Raw genomic sequence first — 22,316 nt, 5'->3', positions numbered from 1 at the left:
TTAAGACCAGAAATTGAAGCAACACAGGACACCTTCCATTCGAAGGAGTGATGTCATCGGTTCTGGGCCGAGGTCGGAAGTAGCCGGCAGCACCGAGTGGCAGCCGCCAGCAAAGCACAGCTCGTGGGTCCCCTTTGGCCCACGGCCTGTTTCTTGATGGCCAGTAAGTAGGAAATGGCTTTGAGATTTTTGAAGTGTTGTTTAAAAACAAAGAAGCACATAAACAAAGAAACTGTGACAGAGACTTTGGGCAGGGCACAAACCCCGGATGTTTGCCAACCCTTCGGCATACAGAATGGATTGCGGGACGGTACTGGACTGGGGCAGACCAGCTTAGTGGGGGGACAGAAACAAGGAAGACAAGGAGCGTGTGGGTGAGAGCGAGACAGGAGAAGCAAATTTCTCCAAGAACAATATGAAATGGATAGAAAGCATTAACACAAAAGGCCCAAGAAGAGGTATTTTCCATGAGGCCACCTGGCCCAGCGGCTCAAGCTTCACAAGCCTACTACACCTGCCCAGTGAAGTTCTTCACTACAGAAGTTATGACAATGCCGGCATGAGATGGAACCAAGTTCCTTCACTGAACTTAGCAAGAGTTCGACTGTCCTCAAAATATCATATACCACTTCACCTGTGAAGGCTACTTCTTACAGGCGGCAACTTTCCCTCCAAACCTGCAAGGGGCTGAAAGTCCTCGCAAAGGTCATGCAGATGCTCTCTGGACCTGGGAGGGGCTATCCTGGGCAGCATGGGGGGTAGTTCCTGGGGCTTCGCAGCAAGACAGCCCCTGGGGGGCTTATCCTGACTGGGTGTACCTCCCTCTCCCACCTCAGTCCCTTCCCCTGGTCCCCTCCAAAGGAGAGAAACAAGGCCTACCTCCTGTCCACATCTTTATAGAGCATCTAGTACTGTCTACATACATAAACAGTCCCTCCAAAAATGAAAATCATTTTAATTACATGACTTTAAAAATCTTCATCCCTGTCCACTTACGGAAATGAGGACAAGGTATTTCTTGTTAAGACTGCATCGCCTTAGCCTCCAGTGAGGGATATGTCATCTATCCTGCAGTGAGTATCTGTCACTAAAATACACTTGACCTTTTCAGCAGGGACCATGATGAAGCGACCTATGACTGTTAGGCAGAATCCCAGGGAACAGTCCTGCAAAATACCTCATCTGGAGAGGCCATTCACCTTCATTTGGTTTTACGACTTCCAAGTGGTTCCTGGAATTTTAATCCTAACTGCCTTTCTAGGAAATTTACAGGACCGCTGAAATGGAGAGTTCTGGTAAGTTCTCATGGTTGGCACTGGGAAGCCATTAGCAGGCAGTCAGCAAGAAATCTATCCTATGTGTGGCAGGTTCAGGGGTTCACGTACCAGTTTGGGGCTAGAGGAAGAGTTTGAACTGATAGTCTCCTTGTGGGTAGCAGCGGTCCTGGGTGTGAAACCCATCTGTGCACTGGCTTCTCTATACCAGGTGGCCAAACTACCTTGGATACTCAAGAATTAGAGGTGGCAACTTCCGCCCCAAACCTGGAAGGGGCTGAAGGTTCTCACGGAGGTCATGCAGATGCTTTCTGGACATGGGTCTTGCTTACTTGAATCAAGGCCAGTTTTCCCAAATGTTTGGCTTTTTACACTCAGAAATTGCCTACTTCCCCTGCTCCCCCTCTTCCTGGCAGTCTCAGCGAGCTCTGGTGTGTGCCGGCCACTGTCCTGGGCATAGGGACACCATCGTGAGCAAGAGTGCTCCAGACCGTGCCTGGAGGAGCTTAGGGTCTAGTGGGGGAACTGGCTGAAAGCGGCTCACTCCAGACCCTCCCAACCCTCTCTGCTTCCCTGGGGCTGAACCGGTCAGGGTCTGGCCCTGGTGCCCCTCTGGAGGTGAGGTGTCCCCTCCCCAGTGTCCCCAGATGCCCACGTGGCCTTGAGGTGGTTCAAAGCCTGAGTGAGGCTTCTGCTCTGATAGAAGCTACTCTTTTAACTTCCCCTGTCAGCAGGCAGACTCATGTGACCTCTGAGGATAGGCTCTGCCTGCAGAGGTGGGCAAGGAATCCGCTCAGAGTGGGCTTTGGTGAGGCGATTTCTGCTAAGAACATTTTCCACAGAGATGAAATACTGCAGTGTGGAGTCCTGCTTCCTCATTTACTAATCAAGTCTGTCTGCATCTCCTCATCTGTCAGGTGAGGATAATGATCCCTCCTCTCTCTTTGGGCCCGTTGTAAAGATCGCAGGAGTTAATACATGTAAAGACTTAGCATGCTGCCTGGCACATAGCAAGTACTCGTTAAATGTTAGCTCGTGTTATTTCTGCTCACTCTAACAGAAGGTCTCTGTGATGATACCACATTTGCAAGACACTTTTCACCAGATGTAAGAAATGTTTCAGTAGCTATTGGAGGACACTTCAGAAGCTATGGAAGTTTCCAACATTCCGGGGGCATGTCCCTCCCTTTTCTACCTGCATGGATGAGCATATTAGCATAGCAGTCCTGTGTCACTAAGATATTTGACAATAAGCCCATCGGCGATTCCCAACTCCCAAACAAAGGGAAAGCCTTGAAGGGAAGCATTTTCCAGGAGGAAACCTATTTTCTCTCCTCAACTCATTTGGTGGAGGCAATCGGAAGCATTGGGGTGAGCTTCACTAGGGTGCGGAAGCCCGGCTGTGCACACTTCATTAAATCCGGGCACAGAAAGTAGTGTCTTAGCTACTGAGGGAAGGAGGCTACAGGAGCCAATGGAGCCTGAGGAGCGTTGTGAGCTTGGCTGGAAATGAAGAACAGTTGGCGAGTGATTCAAGAAAATGTTTCGAAGGACCAAGGGAATATGGAGAGGGCTCTGCCGCTCAGGGGGGACGCTGTTGACATACCAATTCCTTCTTCTTCATGCATTCCATGAGGATGATGAACAGATGCTGGGCTTGGGTCCGAGTGTACGTGAAAGTCTTCTGGATGGTCACCAGCAGCTGGTCCCTCAGAGATTCATTGATAAGTCTGCAGTTAGAAACAATGTCAACATTAGGTCAACCTGGCTCCTTGTCACTACGAGTTTCTGAGGAATATTCTAGAACCCAGGAAAGCACTGTGAGGATTGAGTTTAGACAGGAGTTATTTCTTCCTGTATTTTTCTCACCACAGTTATTTCAGCTGTGGTAATTTAAAACTACAACAACAGTACACTTAAAAATAATGATCCATTTTAATGTCTCAGAACCTAAAAGAGTAAATTCAGAAGATGAATTTGGTTCCTTTTTTTTCTTTGTCTCTCTTTTTTCCTTTTATATGGCATGTGTCTAATACTCTCTTCCTCAAGTGCTCTTGTAAAAAAAAAAAAAAGCCTTACTCCTTAGCACCGTGGCAAAACTTTACTGTATTACATATATGAAGATTTAAATTTCAAGTTCATCTCTAATTGTGGGGGGAGAAGCTTCCATCTCAGTAATTTGAGCACCAATGAGGAGACATGGGACTTATGTTCCTTCTAAAACCACTTCCTGTAGGCGGTGACTTCTCTGACCTATGATTCAGATCACCATTTATGTCAAGCCTTGACATAAGCCAACAGGAAACTGACCCACAGGAGGTTTAATATGGACTATTTCATCTGGAGAGAGTTTTCATGCTAGAGAAGAACAAGGGAAAGCAAGGGAGGTACCTGATACCCAGTCACTGCCCTGTTCCCTCTCGAAGACGAACCAGATGTAACTTTTAACACCACCTTCACTAACTGGCCCGGTGAGAACTGGGCTATCTTTACCAGCCATCAGATGGCAGGGAATGAAAAATCACTTTACTCTTCATAGATTCTGTCCAAAATCAGGGGATCAAACTGCTTCCAAGGACCAGTGACAAAATTATCATACTTTGCCTAGCATTTTAGGGTTTTATCATTTTTTCCCTCATAATTGAAGAACCAGAAACTCCTCTATACAAGCAGTAAAATAGAAGTATTTCATTTGGTGCTCATGGGAACCCTGTAGGCAAAAGGTCTGTTACAATTGAAAAGGGAAAGGTATTAAGCTAGATGCTTAAGGTCAGAGCTAGAATTAGAATCTAGGTCTTCTGATTCCTTGTCCAGTACTCTTTCCCTTACACCACTTTCTCTCATTACTCCAAGGCCTCTCTTCATCACTGTGACTACCTGAGAAGCAAATTATAACATTTGCTTTCATGTGAAAGCATAACAAATTTTGTTGCTTTCAGAAAGCAAGATGGCAGGCTTGAGGATATCCTTCTGTGCCCCAGGATTGAGTGAGGATCACCTGAGCCCACTAGGTTGGACAATATGATGCCCTAAGCTTTGAGGAGGGTGCACTCCTCATGACGGAATTGTTTCAAGAATCCTGGAATGTCATGCAGCTTGATGGAGGATGGGGTTACGGCTTCTGCACCCCAAGTAGATTTATACCAAGAATATTTAGAAAAAGAGAATGATCCAGATGACGTTGAAAAAGAAAGTAAAGTTGTGACAGTTGGATATAATCTAATCTGGGGGTATAGGGAAGACTCCTTTGAGGAAGTGCTGTTTAATCTGACACTTGAAGAATACAGGAGCATAACACAATTGGGGAGGTGTTGGGGCTCAGGAAGAGCATTCTTGGCTGATGAACTAGTGCCAACAAGCCCAGACTGAAAAAATAGGGTCGGTATGGCTGGAACATGGAGAGCAAAAGAAAGAGTGAAACAAGATGGTGCTGCAAAAGGGGTGAGTATGGAGAAGATCCTGGGAGACTTTTGAGATGGTGTTAGAGACTTTGGATTTTATCCCACAGGTAATGAGGAACCTGCGGGAGAGTGACATGATCCCATCTGTGTCGCCAAATTTCCTGAAGGGTCAAGACATGAGCACTGGACTTGACAGGCAACCCATGTGGATGGGTCTAGAGGGTTCTGCGGTACTGAGTATACATAAATGCTATACGTGATTAACAACACAAGAAGAGACTCTTCTCATTAGCCACCTGATAGATCTAATCATTCATCAGCAGGTGTTTAATTTTGATAACAACTCGAGATTTGTTTTCCATTGCTAACCATCCGTAGTGAAATCCCAGTTCCCAGAGGTCATTAACTGTTTGAGGGACCTGTCTGTTATTCATATGTAGTCTATCCGTTTGTAAAAACTGAGAAATCATGTACAACTTAGTCGATTATGAGCTTCATTAGTGAGGAGAGCTGAAAGACCTTGAAGATGTCTTTATACTAAGAAGTATAAAGATCTTATACTTTTTGGCCCAATTTTGCAACTGAATGAAGCTGTGCCTTTAGTTAAATCACTTAGCAACAGAAACCCAGAATTCTACCTATAAAAGTACAAGGATTCTCTAGATTGGTGCTTTCTAAAGTGTGGGGTGCCCACCACTGATTGAACAGAGTGGTTTTAGGTGAGACGAAGATGACATAGTCTTTCCAAAGGATTAAGTTATACTTACTAAACATCAAATGACTGTTATTCCGGCTTTAGTTCTTGTACCATCCTGATTGCATCAAGAGGAAAATCAACATTTTTTATGCTTCTTTGGCTTTATTAACTCATGAGCAGTTGTAAATCTCCCCCTTTTGACAAAGAAATATAGATCCCATGCTTTTTTCAGGAAGAGTTTAAGAACTTTTAAAAGAAGATCCTGTATAGCATCTGATGTGTTCAGAGCACATCATGGTTTAGGACATACAACGGCATCATATCACCTGATTTTCATAACAATCTGAGGGCGAAGCAGGTAGTAATTCCACTTTGCAGAAGAGGAGACTGTGGTCCCAAGAGACCAAATGATGTGTACAAAGTCACAGAGGCTGATGATCTCAGCGCTTGAGCCAAGTCTGCCTTCCATCGTGGTGCTGCTTTTCCTGTGTGAAACCTCTACATATGTCTTTTGGTTTCCTACTCATCTGCATTGGAAGTAGAAATTTAAGTATATATATTTGTTTTAGGAAATTGCTTTTCCTTCTTGTGATAGGACATCTGAAGGAAATCAGATGAGTTTGAAGAAGATACAGGGAAGTGAGGACCATGACAAAATGCATTTAGTATGTTGAAGATTCTATTTGTTTCTGATTTCCTCACAAGTATTTGCTATGCTGAATGAGATGTTTTCTTTTTGGCACAAAGACTTCCTCTGTCTTCTCTAAGGGCCCTTTCTTACTTTGTGACCATACTCTGTAGGATATTGGGAAGCCTACTTTTTTGAAATTACTGCTTTCCTAGCTCTTCGCCTTTTTTTTTTTCCTGCACAACACCGGAATGATTTAAAAATTTTGACCGTGATATTTAATCACCAGCAAAAAATAGAAATAAGCCCATTTTAGATTTCTTTTTATGGCACCAGAATAGTGATTGAGAATTTCTTGACATCAAAACATGGTCATAGTATTATATAAAATTTTCATTTTAGACTTGGGCCTCTGACAAAATGGTGCCTATTTATAGAAAATGCTAATTTGTGGCTCCATATGGATCAATGCTATTTTTGGTATACCTTAAATTAGAATGTTTCTTGATTTAGGAAGGGTAGTCATTGAAGTGAGGAAAATCTCCATACTATGGCATTTGTGTTTCCATTTAGACGCTGAACTTGTGATCTGGAGCTTTTTGGATGAGTCACAGAAGTATCTGAAATAGGTCGATGCTCATCCAGTACTCGGACCTTCCCAAATTTGGCTATTTGTTTTCTGTTCAAAGGTTAGCAATACAACCCACACGTGCCCACTTTTCTCATAATGACTTTAATTACCTGCCATATCCGAGTTTTGTTCCTTGATTTAAAAATAAGAAAATACATTTAGGATTCAATGGGACATGACGAGCTAGACGTAGGTTAATGGCTTTCATCGAGGAGTGAAGCCCTTCTCCTGCCCTCCATACACGCTCTGGGTTCATTTCTTCAGATACAATACGAGAACATTGTACCTCTATAAATAAAGATCATTAGTAGTATCACAATTGGGCACTTAAAAGACATCATTTGCCAGAGAATCTCTAATGCTCTAAAGAAAAATGAAATTTTGTCATTGGCTTCATGCCAAAGCAAATTACTACATGTAACCTTAGGACACGGAAAGGTTCCATGTCTTTCCTAAGGTCACCAAAAAACGGCATTTTTCTTTTCTTCTCTTCCTGTCCCCTTCTTCTTCCAACTTTCTCCCTCTCCTCTTCCTCTTCCTTCTTCTTCTCCTTCTTCTTGCTTAGTAAAAGTTACCCCTTCCTCCCAAATGCCATGACCCTGGGGTCACACATAATAGCACGATTCTTCCCAGAGAGGTGGGACAACACTGTGAATAAAAAAAGCATCACAGTCACCAGGGTTAGGCTCTCTGGATGGAAGCGGTCACTTGCTAGCTATAGGATCTCGTTCAAGTTGTTGGGTCTTTCCGTGTCATGTTTTTCATATACGTGAAGTGAGAATTACAAGACTGCTTATCTCATAGACTTGTGAATATTTAATGAGTTAATCTTTGTAGAGGGCCTGATGCGTAGCAAGCCTTATGCAAGCATTTGTGTTATAAACACCCAGTCCCACATGGCTCCTGGCTCACTGACATTCCGTCTTCTTAAGGAGCACGGCCAGTGGCTGGGGCCTTTCTGTGCAATACAGACCTCTCTCCTGAGGCCACTGGAGCTCTTCTTGCTCGGCCCCACGGTATAAGACCACTCCCAATCCAAGCTGGAAAAAGAACTTTCCCACTTCAGAGAGGTCAGAGATCACCTGTTCTTTCTTACGTTTGGGAAAGAGGGATGCATAGCAGACTTAGGAGGCTTCCACACCATGGAAACTGGCCAACACTCCATGCAGACTTCTGCCCATCTACTTACTCATTCAGCAAACAAGACTGGTGCCTGCCAGGCACTCTGCAAGGGGTGGAGAGATGAATAATATCTAGTCTTAGCCTCAATGAACTCATAGAGTTGTAACCCATATATTCTGGTCATCTATTAATAGGTAACACACCCCCAAACTTAGTGATGTAACAGAGTTTTTTTTTTTTTTTTTTTTCCTGTGTGTTGAAGATTTGTGAGTCAGGAATTGAGGCAGAGCACAGTGGGGATGACTCATGGCTGCTCCGTGATATCTGGGTCCTCAGCTGGAGAGGACAGAATGGCTGTAGATGACTTTGGTGCCTCAACCAGGGCCATATGTCTGGGGCTTTTTTCCTCTCCATGAGCATCTGCTGGGGTGCAAAGTCCAAGAGGACATCTCTACTCCTTTGTCTGGAACCCAGCCTGGGATGGCGGAGAGAACTGAGGACTGGCTGGCACTGTTCTCTCTGCTGGTTGCATGGTGGATGGACTTCATACAGGACAACTGGCTTCTCTCAAATTGAGGATTCCAAGAGAGCATTCAAAGAGGCCCAGGCCAAGATGTCATAACTTCCTCTGATTTAACCTCACAAGTCCCAGAATGTCATTTCCTTACATTCAATTAATCAAGCATGTCTAAAAGTAGTCTGGGTTCAAGAGGAGAGGAGGGAGGGAATCCACCTCTTGGTGGAAGGAAAGCAGGAACAGACAGAGAAGGAATATACGGATGGTGGTCATCTTGGAGACCAGCAAACCCGTCAAGGGGCTCTGTTCAGATGAGACATTATAAAGCATCAGTCTTTTCCACAGTTGAATGATAAACAGCATCAGGTGTCTTACTTTCCTTTTTTTTCTTTTCATAGTGGATTATGAGAATCACCGTTTTCCTTAAAAGTGATAGTCTAACCACTCTGAAGTATGAAGTATTTTCAAATGTTACTACTGATTCAAAGCACAGAACTGGCAAATATTTTCTCCTTTGCTTCAGTGGCTTGTTTACATCTGTTTAGCTTATACTATGTACCAGATGGTTACTTTTAGGCCTTGGGCATCCGGCCAGAGACTTTTGTCCATGGACACCATCATTGTACTCTGTCCCTCTTAAGTGCAGTGTGCAAAGGACATCTTCAGCCAAATGTGCGCATGCTTGGGTCAGCCTTAATGCCCAGCTTAAGTCACCATCAAAACCAGCAGGGTGTTTTCTTGGTGACCTCATCTCGATTTGAAGGCCGTTTGGAGAGGAAAAGCAGCAACAAGCACCTGCCAAAAACTTGAGAGAAATTCTGACTTACTAAAGTACTGGTCCAATTTATGTTATGTTTTTTTTTTTTTTTTTTTTGAAGGGGCGGGCAGAGGGAGAACAATAGAGGGAATCATGAGTAGACTCTCTACCCAGCATGGGACCTGATGAGGGGCTTGATCTCACGACCCCAAGATCACGACCTGAGATGAAATTAAGAGTCAGATGCTTCACTGACTGAGCCACCCAGTCACACCCCAGTTTACATTAGTCTTAATCTACCTTTGTTGGGGCCCTCCACCATCTTACTTGGATGGGACCAACAGACTACTAATCGGTTTCTTCTCTATGCTCCCTTAATCCATTCCACACATTGGATTGAATGGCTGTTCTACAAAGCAGGGATGATTCCAACACATCCTTCTGAAAACCCTGCAATAGTTTCTCATCACTGGTAAGATAACATCTCAACTTCTGACATTTCTGGAGTTTGTATGTTGTTCATCTGAAAATTTAGCCAAGGGATTTGAACTTCGGGATAAATTCATGATACAACTTAGGAGCTCACTGTTTTGCAGATGAAGAGCCTGGAGACTACAGTGGCAAACTAATCTGCTAAAGATTATATATCTGAAAGCACCAGAGCTGACCTTAGAGGACAAGAGAGTCAGGAAGGAAGAATCTTTGATAATGAACTACACTGACCTAAATATGTAGGCTCAACTCAGTGTGGTTATGTAAAGTTAGTATTTTGTTGCTTAATGACTAGATACAAGGGGAGATTTCTTCTGTTTTATCCCTGAGATAGGATGTTCTATATCTTATGTGTGAGAAGACTGAGACTGAGTAACACAGTTTTAAGGATCTACTGTTTCCCCCAGAATTACTCCCCAGCGTTTCTGATGCCCGAAGTTCCTTTTAATTAACTAAGAAGCCAAAAAATATTTTGCTCAACCACTGGGATCCCTAAGAGCAACTCTTAGGTTAAGTGATATTTCATGTTAAACTCACAGGTAACTGACAGATGCTGATGGCTTGTAGAAACCATTTCTTGTTTGACAGAAAATTGGGGAAGATGTGAATGGGACCCAGGGCAATGACCAACAGATGGGATGGGATGGGGAGTAACCTACTTTGCCCAACTTCTTATGGGAGATCAACTCCAGATACAAATGGCTTCTATCAGCAAAGACCTGTGAAAATAGTACCTCTATCTTGTCTTAATATGTAGCTAAGAAAAGTGGTTCACCTGGGCTTTTCCTGAGGGTTTTATCTAGTCACGTGAGGTGGTGAGAATGATCTTGGAGAAGCTGCCTGTAATCGGGAAGGATGCACACTTGTGGATATGATCTGTTCAAAAAATATCATTTACCAATACCCCCAGAGGGAGCAGTTCTTATTTATGTTCACTTTCTCCTTATTTTTTTACTTTTTAAAAAATCCACTCTAGAATCTTGAGCTAGATATGGTAAAACAGAAGGTGCGGATACACATACAAAAGGAAACAGAAGGGGGGTGGTGCAGTGGGGTTGAGGGTTGTAAAGAGAGGCACACTGTATCTATTATAAGACAAGATCTCTGCTAGGCATTTTGTGTGTGGCATTTCATAAAGACAGATTAATCCAAGAAATTCCTAACTAGACTAACTCCTTGGATGCATGGATGATGACATGTGGTATTACTTATGTATTCTATTTTCTTGGTCTACATCAAGGATCAAGGTGCTGAAGACAGATGCTTTTCCACAATCCTATTACCTTGATTCTGTTCTCCCTTCTCTTTGCCCATAGCATATCACTTTCTAAAGTATTGTATAGTGCACTTATTAAGTTAACTACTTATTATCTATCTGACCCTGCTAAAATCTAAGATCCATAACCACACTTTTGTCTATTTTCTTGACAGGTGTATTTTTACCAGTGCCTAGAACAGTGTCTGGAACAGAGGAGGTCTTCAAAAAATATTTGTTGAAGGGTACCTGGGTGGGTGTGTCAGTTAAGCATTTAACTCTCCATTTTGGCTCAGGTCATTATCTCAGGGTTCCGAGATTGAGTCCCACTATGGGCTCCATGCTCAGCGGGGAGTCTGCTTGACATGCTCTCTCTCCTTCTCCCTCTGCCCCTCCCCCAGTTCATGTGCTCTCTTGCTCACTCTCATTCTAAAATAAATAAATCTTTTAAAAAATATTTGTTGAATGACTGAACACATAATGTTGGACGAAAAAATGTAATTAAACAACGAAGGGAACAATGTCCAATAACACTGAAAATCCATCAGACACTGAAGGGGTCCCCAAGTGGTAGCTCAATTAGTTATGTTATCCAATATAGGAGCTGTTAGCCACACATGGCAATTCAAATTTAAATGGATGTACAGCTAATAAATTTAAAATTCAAATCCTTAGTCACACTAATGACAGCTCAAGTGTTCAGTGGCCATCTGACTGGATTGAGGACATTGCCATCATCACAGAAGGTTCTACTGGACAGCAATGCTCTTGAGGCAGACGGGGCTGCCAAGCTCGTTACCTTGGGCAGAAACTAGGAAGACATGTAGGTGAAAAATCCTCAGCAGTGTTGGCTGTGTCTGTAATTTCTCTCCTTTCCTTCTTTTGGGTATGAACATGCCCAAGAGTGAAAACTGTTGCAGGTTGCCGAAGTATACAGGGACTGTCTCATGGTCAGGTAGCATCTCTGCTGCCAAAACTGAAGGGGAGCACACGCCCTCTGTGATCACCCCATCCACGACTATTGCATGTCGCCAGGCAGGAGGAACAGTGGGATTTTTATCGTTTTAGGCCCTCTGTAAAGGACAGAATCAGAGCTTGTCTTGGATGTATGAGCTTCTTGGGCAGGCAAAAATGCTGGCTCCTCTTTAACTGACATGTTTTAAAGGCTGGTCCAACATTTACTCAGAGCAGATGCTCACCAGCACGTGAGAGAAGGGGGGCAGCTGGAAGCTGTTATGAAGAATCACTCGGCTCTAGGGCCTGCAAGCCTCCTGCAGTTCCTGGTCTCCTACTCCCAGAGGCAATACCACGTAGCTGCTAGGACTATAGCTTCCAGCCCCAATGTTCCAGGACAGACCCTCCCTAGCAGGAGCTGTTGAGCAAATGTCCTAATCTTTCTGTTCTCAATTTCCTTATTTATAAAATGGGGATAATTATCATAACCACCCCAGAGAGTGGATGATAGACCATGTTTAGATCAGGTTCTTGCATGCAGAAGCTTTAAAAAAATTCAATGTTTCAAGTATGCTTTTGGGAAGAGGGTCACAGGTACAGGGGGGAAAGGGTGGGGTAAATCTCAGCTCTCAGTCTAAATAATTTGTCAAAGATTCCTTCGGACCCCATATTCGACTCTAAGAGATGTGGGAGCAAGTAAGACTATTTTTTCAGATGGATTAGTGATGGATTAATTCCTCACAGTTTTTCAATTATTCTTTCTTATAAATTATCCATAGACAACTGCTCAGTTAATCTGTCCCTCAATGCAGCTTCAAACAGTACCCCACAACAAAGAGCCTCTTGTTTCTGATATCCTATGTATTATGCCTGTAGGGAAGGACTCATATTGTCAGATAATTTAGACTGATGCACTTCATGGTGTTGATGAAACATTGACTATTTCCCAGACATATTTCAGGCAGATAAATTTATTTTCCCCTTGGCTTCATAATTCAATGTACTATTTGATGACTGTCTGGTAGTGATATATGGGGTTATCTAGAACACTTTGTCTTCACTCCAGAATAAAAGTAGCCACCCATGGCACGTTGACTGTATGGCTCTTTCTTTGCATCATTGTTAATTCACCATGGAACTCTTTCCCCTGAGCCCAAATGTGGCCTCAGACTCATTCTCAACACAACATCCTAGGATGCTGGTATCAGTGGATTATTGTTGACACTCAAGATGAAAACTATTTGTCATGCCTGCATTAGAGATAATAAAATCTCAAATATACTATCAAATGGTGAATACCAAGGATGTCACAGTGTTGAAGAACTCCAGATTTTAGGTTTGTCTCCAAGACACTGAACTAGGACCTCCATGAATTCAAAGGAATAGATTTTTACTGCTTATTTTAGATCACTGCTTACGGATACTTGATTTGCACTGAATTATCTCCAGAAAACACAATGAATATGTATATCAACTTGAGTACAGTTGTCCAGCAATTACGACAACTAAAGAGAAAGCTCATTGAAGCTGAGTGGAGACTTTTCTTGACAACAGTAGTACAGATGTGAGTTAACCTTGGAATGCTACATTAATGTATCTTTAGCGTGTCTCTGGTGGAAGAAGCTTTTACAGCACGTGGTCACTGCTCTATTTAGTTTTTATGAATCCTGTGGTCCATAATCAACAATGAGAACTACGTGGGGAACCTAATGGAAATCCATTAAGAACACTGCAAACGTTATCTATTATTAATGATACCAGCGGGTGAGATGTTAATCCACTCTAATTCTAGAAGCTGCAGGTTCTCCTGTCTGCCAGGATGATCAAAATTCATCTCCTCTAAGGTAGAGGTATTAAATACCAGGGCATTTTATTATCTGATGCTCCCTCAGACACACTTTAAATGTGTTTGTGGATTTTGAAGTCCTCATGGCTTCTCTTCACAGGAGAAAGAGGCTATCTTGTAGAAGCAGGTGGGGACATGGACGTGTACATCTCCTGCTAAGGCAGCAATGGGGAGGACAAATCAGTCTGGTTGTTTGGTGAATGGAAGGTTCGTTGAGATGGCCCTAGGAAGCAGCTGGGGCCAGAATGCAAAGGGTCTTGAGTCCAAGCAAAGGACTGTGGTCTTGACCTGTGGATTAATGGTCTTTAACTGGCTCCACAAAGAAGCCCCTAGAATTTTGAGGAGGTGCTTCAGAGCTGTCTGAGTGAGTGACAGCTGGACAGAGAGAGGCTCTAGACCAGTGGCTCTCAAATTATGGTCCCTGGACCAACAGCATCTGCATCTCCTGGGTACTTCTTGGAAAAGCAAATCACCTGGCCAATCTGACCGAACTAGAAAATCTGAGATGGAGCCCAGCTATGTGATTTTTAATAAGCCCTCGAGGTGATTCTGATGCAAGATAAACACTTGAGAACTACTGGTCTAGGCCTTCCACCTCAGCTTCACCAGAGTAAACATGTAAACATGTGTGTATCTTGTCTTATTTTTTTTTAATTTAATTTTTTTCAGCGTTCCAAGATTCGTTATTTATTCACCACACCCAGTGTTCCACACAATATGTGCCCTCCTTAATACTGACCAACCCCATCCTCCTCCCCTCCAAAATCCTCAGTTTCTCAGAGTCCACAGTCTCTCATGGTTTGTCTCCCACTCTGATCTCCCCCAACTCATTTCTCCCCAACTCCCAATGTCCTCTGTGTTATTCCTTATGCTCCACAAGTAAGTGAAACCATATATAATTGACTCTGTCTGCTTGACTTATTTCACTCAGTATATTCTCCTCCAGTCCCGTCCATGTTGATACAAAAGCTGGGTATTCATCCTTTCTAATGGAGGCATAATATTCCATTGTATATATGGACCACATCTTCTTTATTATTCATCTTTTGAAGGGTATCTTGGCTCTTTTCATAGTTTAGCGACCATGGCCATTGCTGCTATGAACATTGGGGTACAGATGGCCCTTCTTTTCACCACATCTCTATCTTTGGGGTAAATAACCAGTAGTGCAATTGCAGGGTCATAGGGAAGCTCTATTTTTAATTTCTTAAGGAATCTCCACACTGTTTTCCAAAGTGGCTGCACCAACTTGCATTCTCACCAACAGTGTAAGAGGGTTCCCCTTTCTCCACATCTTCTCTAACACTTGTTGTTTACTGTCTTGTTGATTTCGGCCATTCTAACTGGTATAAGGTGGTATCTCAATGTGGTTTTGATTTAAATCTCCCTGATGGCTAATGATGATGAACATTTTTTCATATGTCTCCTAGTCATTTGTATGTCTTCTTTGGAGAAGTGTCTGTTCATGTCTTCTGCCCATTTTTTGATGATTATCTGTTTTGTGTGTGTTGAGTTTGAGGAGTTCTTTATAGATCTTGGATATCAGCCTTTTGTCTGTAGTGTCATTTGCGAATATTTTCTCCCATTCTGTGGTTTGCTTCTTTGTTTTATTGACTGTTTCCTTTGCTGTGCAGAAGCTTTTGATCTTGATGAGGTCCCAAAAGTTCATTTTCGCTTTGTTTCCTTTGCTTTTGGAGACAGGTTTTTAAAGAAGTTGCTGTGGCTGATGTCAAAGAGGTTACTTCCTATGTTCTCCTCTAGGATTTTGATAGATTCCTGCCTCATGTTGAGGTCTTTTATCTGTTTCAAGTTTATCTTTGTGTATGGTGTAAGAGAATGGTCGAATTTCATTCTTCTATACATAGCTGTCCAATTTTCCCAGCACCATTTTATTGAAGAGACTGTCTTTTTTCTACTGTATATTTTTTCCTGCTTTGTCGAAGATTAGTTGACCAGAGAGTTGCAGGTCCATATCTGGACTGTCTACTCTGTTCCATTGGTCTATGTGTCTGTTTTTGAGACAGTATCATGCTGTCTTGGTGATCACAGCTTTGTAGTAAAGCCTGAAGTCAGGTAACATGATGCCCCTGGTTTTGTTTTTCTTTTTTAACATTTCCTTAGCAATTCAGGGTCTCTTCTGGTTCCACACAAATTTAAGGATTGTTTGATCCAGCTGTTTGAAGAACAGTGGTGGAACTTTGATCAGGATGGTACTGAAAGTATAGATTGCTCTAGGCAGTATAGACATTTTAACAATGTCTGTTCTTCCAATCCATGAGCATGGAATGCTTTTCCATCTTTTTTGTGTCTTCTTCAATTTCTTTCATGCGTGTTCTGTAGTTCCTTGAGTACAGAGCCTTTACCTCTTAGGTTAGTTTTATTCCCAGGCATCTTTTGGTTCTTGGTGCTATAGTGAATGGAACTGATTGTCTAATTTCCCTTTCTGTATTTTCATTATATATTGTACTTCTGAGGTTCCATATGAGAAGGGACCCAAGGGCTTTTAAAAAGTGAAAATCAATGCTACAGGCATGTGGAAAATTGGGACTCTTAAAGGGTTGTCCCCTGCAATTATGAAGTCTAAGGTAAATGAGCCAGGCCCTTCTAATGCTGAATGTAGTGGCCTTGATGACTCTCTGTGGCATCTTCCACAGCAGAGAAAGCTGTGCTTCACAACTAGCACCATTTTGGGTCTAAACACCTTTATGTTTCTCATTATCTTCTTTTCTCTTTTGAAATTGGTCATCCATTTTGACCTAGTCAGAAAATCATTTTCAAAAGAAAGGAGGAAATGAACTGAATGCCCTTAAGAAGTCCATGTAAATATGAACAGAGCTATTTACCAGTCCTGTCAAAACAAGCATTTCTGTGGCAAAGCTTTTTCTTCAAGGGGGAGATTTTCAAGTCTAACAGATGTTTGGAACCAAAAACAGCTGTGATCAAGAAATAAATGAGGTGATCCTTGCTAAATAAACTTTTTAAGTCAACTGGGTTCCAGAGACAAAAGTTGGAAGTGGGTACAAAGTGCTTGTGGTAACAGAGCAATGGTTGGTGTGCCCAGTACATGCATGACGTGTAGAAAGTGATGAAGCTCTTTCTGAAAACATCAGAGAAATATGAAGACAAAGTTCATTCATATACATTTAAGAGTTTCTGCAGGTGTGGTCCATGGACCACTCTGGTTGGAATCACTGGGATTTTTTTTTTTTAAAGGTTTATATTTTAGAGAGAACAAGCCAACAAGTAGGGGAAGGGGAAGAGGAAGAGGGAGAGAGAGAATCTCAAGCAGACTCCCTGCTGAGCATGGAGCCCTACATAGGGCTCAATCCCAAGGCCCTGAGATCATGACCTGGGCTGAAGTCAAGAGTAGATGCTTAACTGGCTGAGCCACCCAGGTGCCCGAGCATCACTGGGATTTTGGTTTCAAGGACAGTTTCCTGCAACCCAGCCCAGGCACACTGAATCAGGATTATTATGCCTATTTTCAATGTTTTCTGTGTAATAAGTGGTCAAGAAGTTAGCTAACCAAATCTCAGAGGAACATAGTTAATCCATCCTTTGAAATCTTCACTTGGTATTGATGGGCTGTCTAAAAGTCAGGGGCAGTGGTTCTCTGAAAAGGATTGGTTTATCATAATGGGTTACTCAGCTCTGTGTTTTTTGTTTTTCTTTCTGATGTCTGCTGTTTATATTCAAGGCCACAGTTTACCCGCTTGGAGCTGAGCAATTATAAAGCAAATTTAATCAATAGGAGAACTGACTGACCAACTGAGATCAGTAAAACTTCTCCCCTCACTAGTACTTTCTTCCATGAATGCTAGGTAATTGTTTTAAAGTCAATGCTTCGTCTTCTCCATGTTGACACAGCATGGATGAATCAAGTGACCATACTTTATTTTGAATAAATGAAGTTACTCCAACCTTCTGGAACTGGGGAGACAATGTCACAGGTGTCTATACAGCAATATCTGTAATATATTTCATGGACGGGAAAATTGCAATGTAAAAATTGCAAAATTGCAATTTAATAATTACAGGCATTAGTGTATGTGTGTGTATATATATACACACACATACTAATTATGCATATAATCAATTTAATTAATTTGTCATTTAAATCAAAATATAGAAATTCCATATATAAATATATAATATAAAATATATTAATATAATCAATATGTAATAAATATCAATATAAAAACAGAATATTGATATATAGATTCAAATTATATTTATATGTAAATATATATTAATATATTTGAATTATAGTTATAGAAATATATAATTAACATGTGTCATATCCTATGTAACATATTTAAAGATAAATTTGAGTATATATAAATTCAATGTAATAATATGTACACAGACCTCCAAACACCCTATCTCATAAAATTATCCTTTTTACTGACTTTCCTTCAATACCATGCAGACTGATTCTTCGTTTTGTGTTGCGCTACATTAAAGAGGGTCAAGTATTAGCTTTTTCTTGGTCAATCAGGCTGATCCTCAGTTTGGATCCAGTTTTTAAAGGAAAATGGAGAACAGGAGCAACAGAGTCATTATATTGCCATTTTGTGTGTAATTAACATAGGCTGTTCCACTGAATAGATCTTTGGGAGGAATGCCAGACTCAAGTACTTTGTCCTCTGGGCTCTTGAAACACTTTGTACATTTATCACAGCACATGTGACCATCTAGTTATCTGTATTTATGCCTATGTTTTAATCTCCATTCTAGAATCTCTGACAGGACCATGTCTTGCTCATTCTCTAGCAGTCCCATGCATAAATGTTAACTTAGAAACGTTTACAAAAACAACGCTTTTTATAAATAAAGCCCCCAATATCCTTTGTCTGTACAACATGTTTCCAACTTTCTTTCCTTCCTTCTCAGAAAGTTACAAAACAGACTCAAGTTTTGACAGGCTAATCTCTTACAGAAAATTCTAGAAAAGAGACAAGGTAAGATGAAATTAATGGAAACTGAAATGGACACTTGAAGTCAGCATGCTTGATATTTGTTTCCTTCTTCCTCACTTGACATTCCAATTATGTCTAAATCATACTGGGATACAAACCACCGAGATCAATTACCTCCTTTCAGCAGATCTCATGGAGACAAATGAGAGGGCTGTGACAGCCTTCAGCCTTAGATGGAAATCTCAAGCAGCAGAAGAAGCATTAGTAACCATTGCACAGAGTGATATGCCCTAGGGATACAGACCACACCTGGATTTCTAAAATGGCTAGTTTTCTGGCAACTTCCTCCTAATTTTGCCCATTTTGATGTGAACTTGGAGAGAAACAAACTTTTGTTACATCTGTGCTAGGACAGAGATAAAATGGGAAGCCATGCAACCTATTTTTCCTTATTCATCTCCACTTTGCCTTCCATTTATGCCTTCAGCTCAGCTAATTAAAAAAACAAAGGGACCTTTATTAAGCTCCCTTAAAACAGGGAAGATAAGATTTTTTGATTTATTTGATTTTTTAAAAATCTATTCCTCAAGAGTAGGCCAAAAGAGGGAATATCAGAATTTCTATTTGATTCATTTGATTTTTAAAAAATTTATTCCTGTCCTCAAGAGAAGGCCATTTCTCAGTGTTTCTCCACCATATCTACTACAAATTCCACCGACACAGAATAATGGGAAGAGTCCTAGTGTCTTTCCCACTGGTAACTTCCCCAAAGTTATCCAGATACTACTTAAGATCTGTAAGGCTTTCTGCTATCACAGGTCCTTTTTCTTGTCCTAGGTGCTCTAAAAATGCTAAATCCATATAATTACTTATGGGAAAAAGACACCAAGATAAATGTAAGGATTGGCAATAAAACCCAGAGGAACGAGGGACATCGTCTCAGAACACACATGCATTCAGATGCCTTTTTCACACTGACATTTTTCATCTGTGCGACTCTTTCTCACTGACTGCTAAATGAGCTAGACTATGTTTCTCTGCAATCTGAAACTTAGATTATGAATTTTCAAGCAACCTCTGACTTCAGCTGCAGGCACCTATCCCCTGAAAGGTGTTCCTGACAATGCGTGATGTTGGTTGGCTTCCTTGGTCAGCAGCCAAAAGTAGAATCTTAGTACTGAATCTTAGTATTTGAAAATGTAGGTCATTGGGGTGCCTGGGCAGCTCAGTTGCTAAGCGTTTGCCTTCAGCTCAGGTCATGATCCCAGGACCCTGAGATGGACCCCTACCTCAGGCTCCCTGCTCAGCAGAAGCCTGCTTCTCCCTCTCTCACTCCCCCTGCTTGTGTTCCCTCTCTCGCTGTCTCTCTCTGTCAAATGAATAAATAAAATCTTTAAAAAAGAAAAAAAGAAAAGAAAATGTAGGTCATCAAATCTAATGCTCCTGGGTGGCATTAATCTGTTTCTGTTTGCAGTGTTTAGTCATTCATGATTCAGAAAAAAAAATTGGTAAGATTTTTAAGGAATGAAATTAGTTAGGGAAAGGGATCTGTGACTCATTTTAAACTATGACAGAGGAGAAATAGAAAATCTAGTAGGACAATAAGGGAAAAAGAGAATTTGGCCATTTCTTTTGGGAAGCGTGTGCCATAGCACAGAGACCCATTTGCATGGGTATAGATAAAGTCTGTCTTCCTCTATCACCAGTAATCTCATCTTCAAAAGTTAATTAGTTTTGCCAATTATAACTTGCTTCCAAAGTGATGCCATTTCAAATTCATATTCTTGGAAGGTGGTTAATAACAGGGAATTTAAAGGCAAAATAGCAAGTTCACAAAAGTTAAACCAGAATGTGTGTAAATTTCATTCACTTCTTTAAGATTATAAAATGAAAAGCTTTAGAGTTGAATATACACATTTACCAGTCCTTGGACCTGTATTATTTATCTAACCATTTGTAAATGATTTTGAAACATTTTAAAGCATATTTGAATAACCAAAAAAAAAAAAAAAAACCCCAAAAGCAAAAATCAATGACTCCAAACTCTGATTCAAGGTTTAGTAAACAAGGTATGTGTGTTTTCTATAATCAATTTTATATGTACAATGATACCCATTTATTTATATATGTTTGTCTATATGAACATATAGTTACACATTTATATTTATTTGTAGTGAAATATATCCCAACTCTGTTGGACTTTTTGGGAATCAAAAAAGAAATTCTTGGTGAATGTAGTCAGAAATGGGCTCATTTTTGTTTGTTTTTTGAGTTTTTTTTTTTTTTTTTCAGCATAAAGAAAACACACTCCCGGGTTGCCTGGATGGGTCAGTGGGTTAAAGCCTCTGCCTTCGGCTCAGGTCATGATCCCAGGGTCCTGGGATCGAGCCCCGCATTGGGCTCTCTGCTCAGCAGGGAGCCTGCTACTCCGTCTTTCTCTGCCTGCCTCTCTGCCTACTTGTGATCTCTCTGTGTCAAATAAATAAACAAAATCTTAAAAGAAAACACACTCCTGTAAAATACTGTTCCTTGGAAGTGCTTTTTTAAATCAGTTATACATGTGTGGCTAGACAACTTCTTATTCAAGCGAAATAAACATGGTTAATTCTGGCAGTTATTCAAATGACACAGAGCAACGTCACAAATTCATTTATCAGGATAAATTTATAATTGCTTTCCTGGAGCAAGAGCATACTTCTATTCTAACAGCCTATAAAGTAAATAAATGCAGACTTGTATATTTGGGTTGGCAAATATAAAGTTTCTCTTGAAGTTTGTATTTTCTTAATAACTATTTCTAAGTGTTTCTTAAAAGTTTTTAAGTTTTAAGTTTAATAATTCCCAAGGTTAGAAATTAGATCTTAATTCTCCATCTTCATGCTATTTAATTCTTTGATGATCCACTTGGTTTATATGTTTGCACACAACTACACTTTTGCACACTGGTCATAAAATAAACAGAACTAAAACTAAACTTTGGCTTGCCAGAATTGCCAATTAAAGTTAGAAGGGCATGGTATTCTAACTCTTATTTGGGTCTGGGTCGGGGGAAGGAAAAGAGTCTATCTATATGATGCCTGACACTAATATTATACTATGTGTTAATTGGAATTTAGGTAAAAACTTAATTTTTTTTTCCAAAGGAAAGTTGGAGGAAAAAGAGGAACCCACACTGGTCAGCTCTGTTTACAGCCAGGAATTCACTGATTTTATCTTTTGGGACTACATAGAATAGTAAAAAAAATAAGAAATTACAATACAAAGGGGACGCTAAAGGGAACTTAAGTGCACCTACAGCCAAACAACAGGACCACTGAAGTACTACGTAAGAAACATGAATGCAGATGTCACAAAATCCATTTCAGTGAATTTCTGTAATAGACCAGGAAGAGTCCTGACCTGGGATCGTGGCAAGTACGTAACTGCTCTGTGCATCTGTCCCCCTGGTTCCACCCAATCTCTAAGGCGTGTACCATTTCCCCTACATACAAAACAGAATCAGGAAGAGCAACTGAGCAAAAAACTGTAACACTTTGAAAGTATACAACCCATAATAGAACAAAAGGGAGGCCCTGGACCCAGACCCTCAGTGTGCACAGACCTAGAAGACCTGAAATGCTGAGACCAACAGTTCACTTCTCCATGAATTTTCTGAAAAGGAAATGTGCATTCTCAATGCAGCCTTGTGTCTACTTTGTGGAAACACCGTACGGTGATTATAAGCACTGGGAAGGCAGAAAGGAAGCCAAAGCTAAAAACTGTGTAAATTCTTCAGGTATGTTTGCAAAAGGAACACACTGCTATATATAAATCGCTGAGCACT

The 22,316-nt window shown here is 41.1% G+C and overlaps 1 protein-coding gene across 9 annotated transcripts in view; it reads right to left on the bottom strand.

Moving 5' to 3' along the window:
* Positions 1 to 22,316, bottom strand: part of LOC122917706 (transient receptor potential cation channel subfamily M member 3) — a 484,842-nt gene that overhangs the window by 153,929 nt on the left and 308,597 nt on the right. For all 9 annotated transcript variants that reach the window (XM_044265920.1, XM_044265921.1, XM_044265913.1 and 6 more), the window contains one exon: positions 2,881 to 3,004. In XM_044265920.1, coding sequence (XP_044121855.1) covers positions 2,881 to 3,004 — 124 coding nt within the window. The remainder of the gene's footprint in view (positions 1 to 2,880; positions 3,005 to 22,316) is intronic.

Source organism: Neovison vison, chromosome 9 (assembly GCF_020171115.1).
Source record: "Neovison vison isolate M4711 chromosome 9, ASM_NN_V1, whole genome shotgun sequence".
In the NCBI taxonomy this organism is placed as follows: domain Eukaryota; kingdom Metazoa; phylum Chordata; class Mammalia; order Carnivora; family Mustelidae; genus Neogale; species Neogale vison.
Note: the sequence above shows the minus strand (reverse complement) of the source record. Positions and strands in the feature narration are given on the sequence as shown.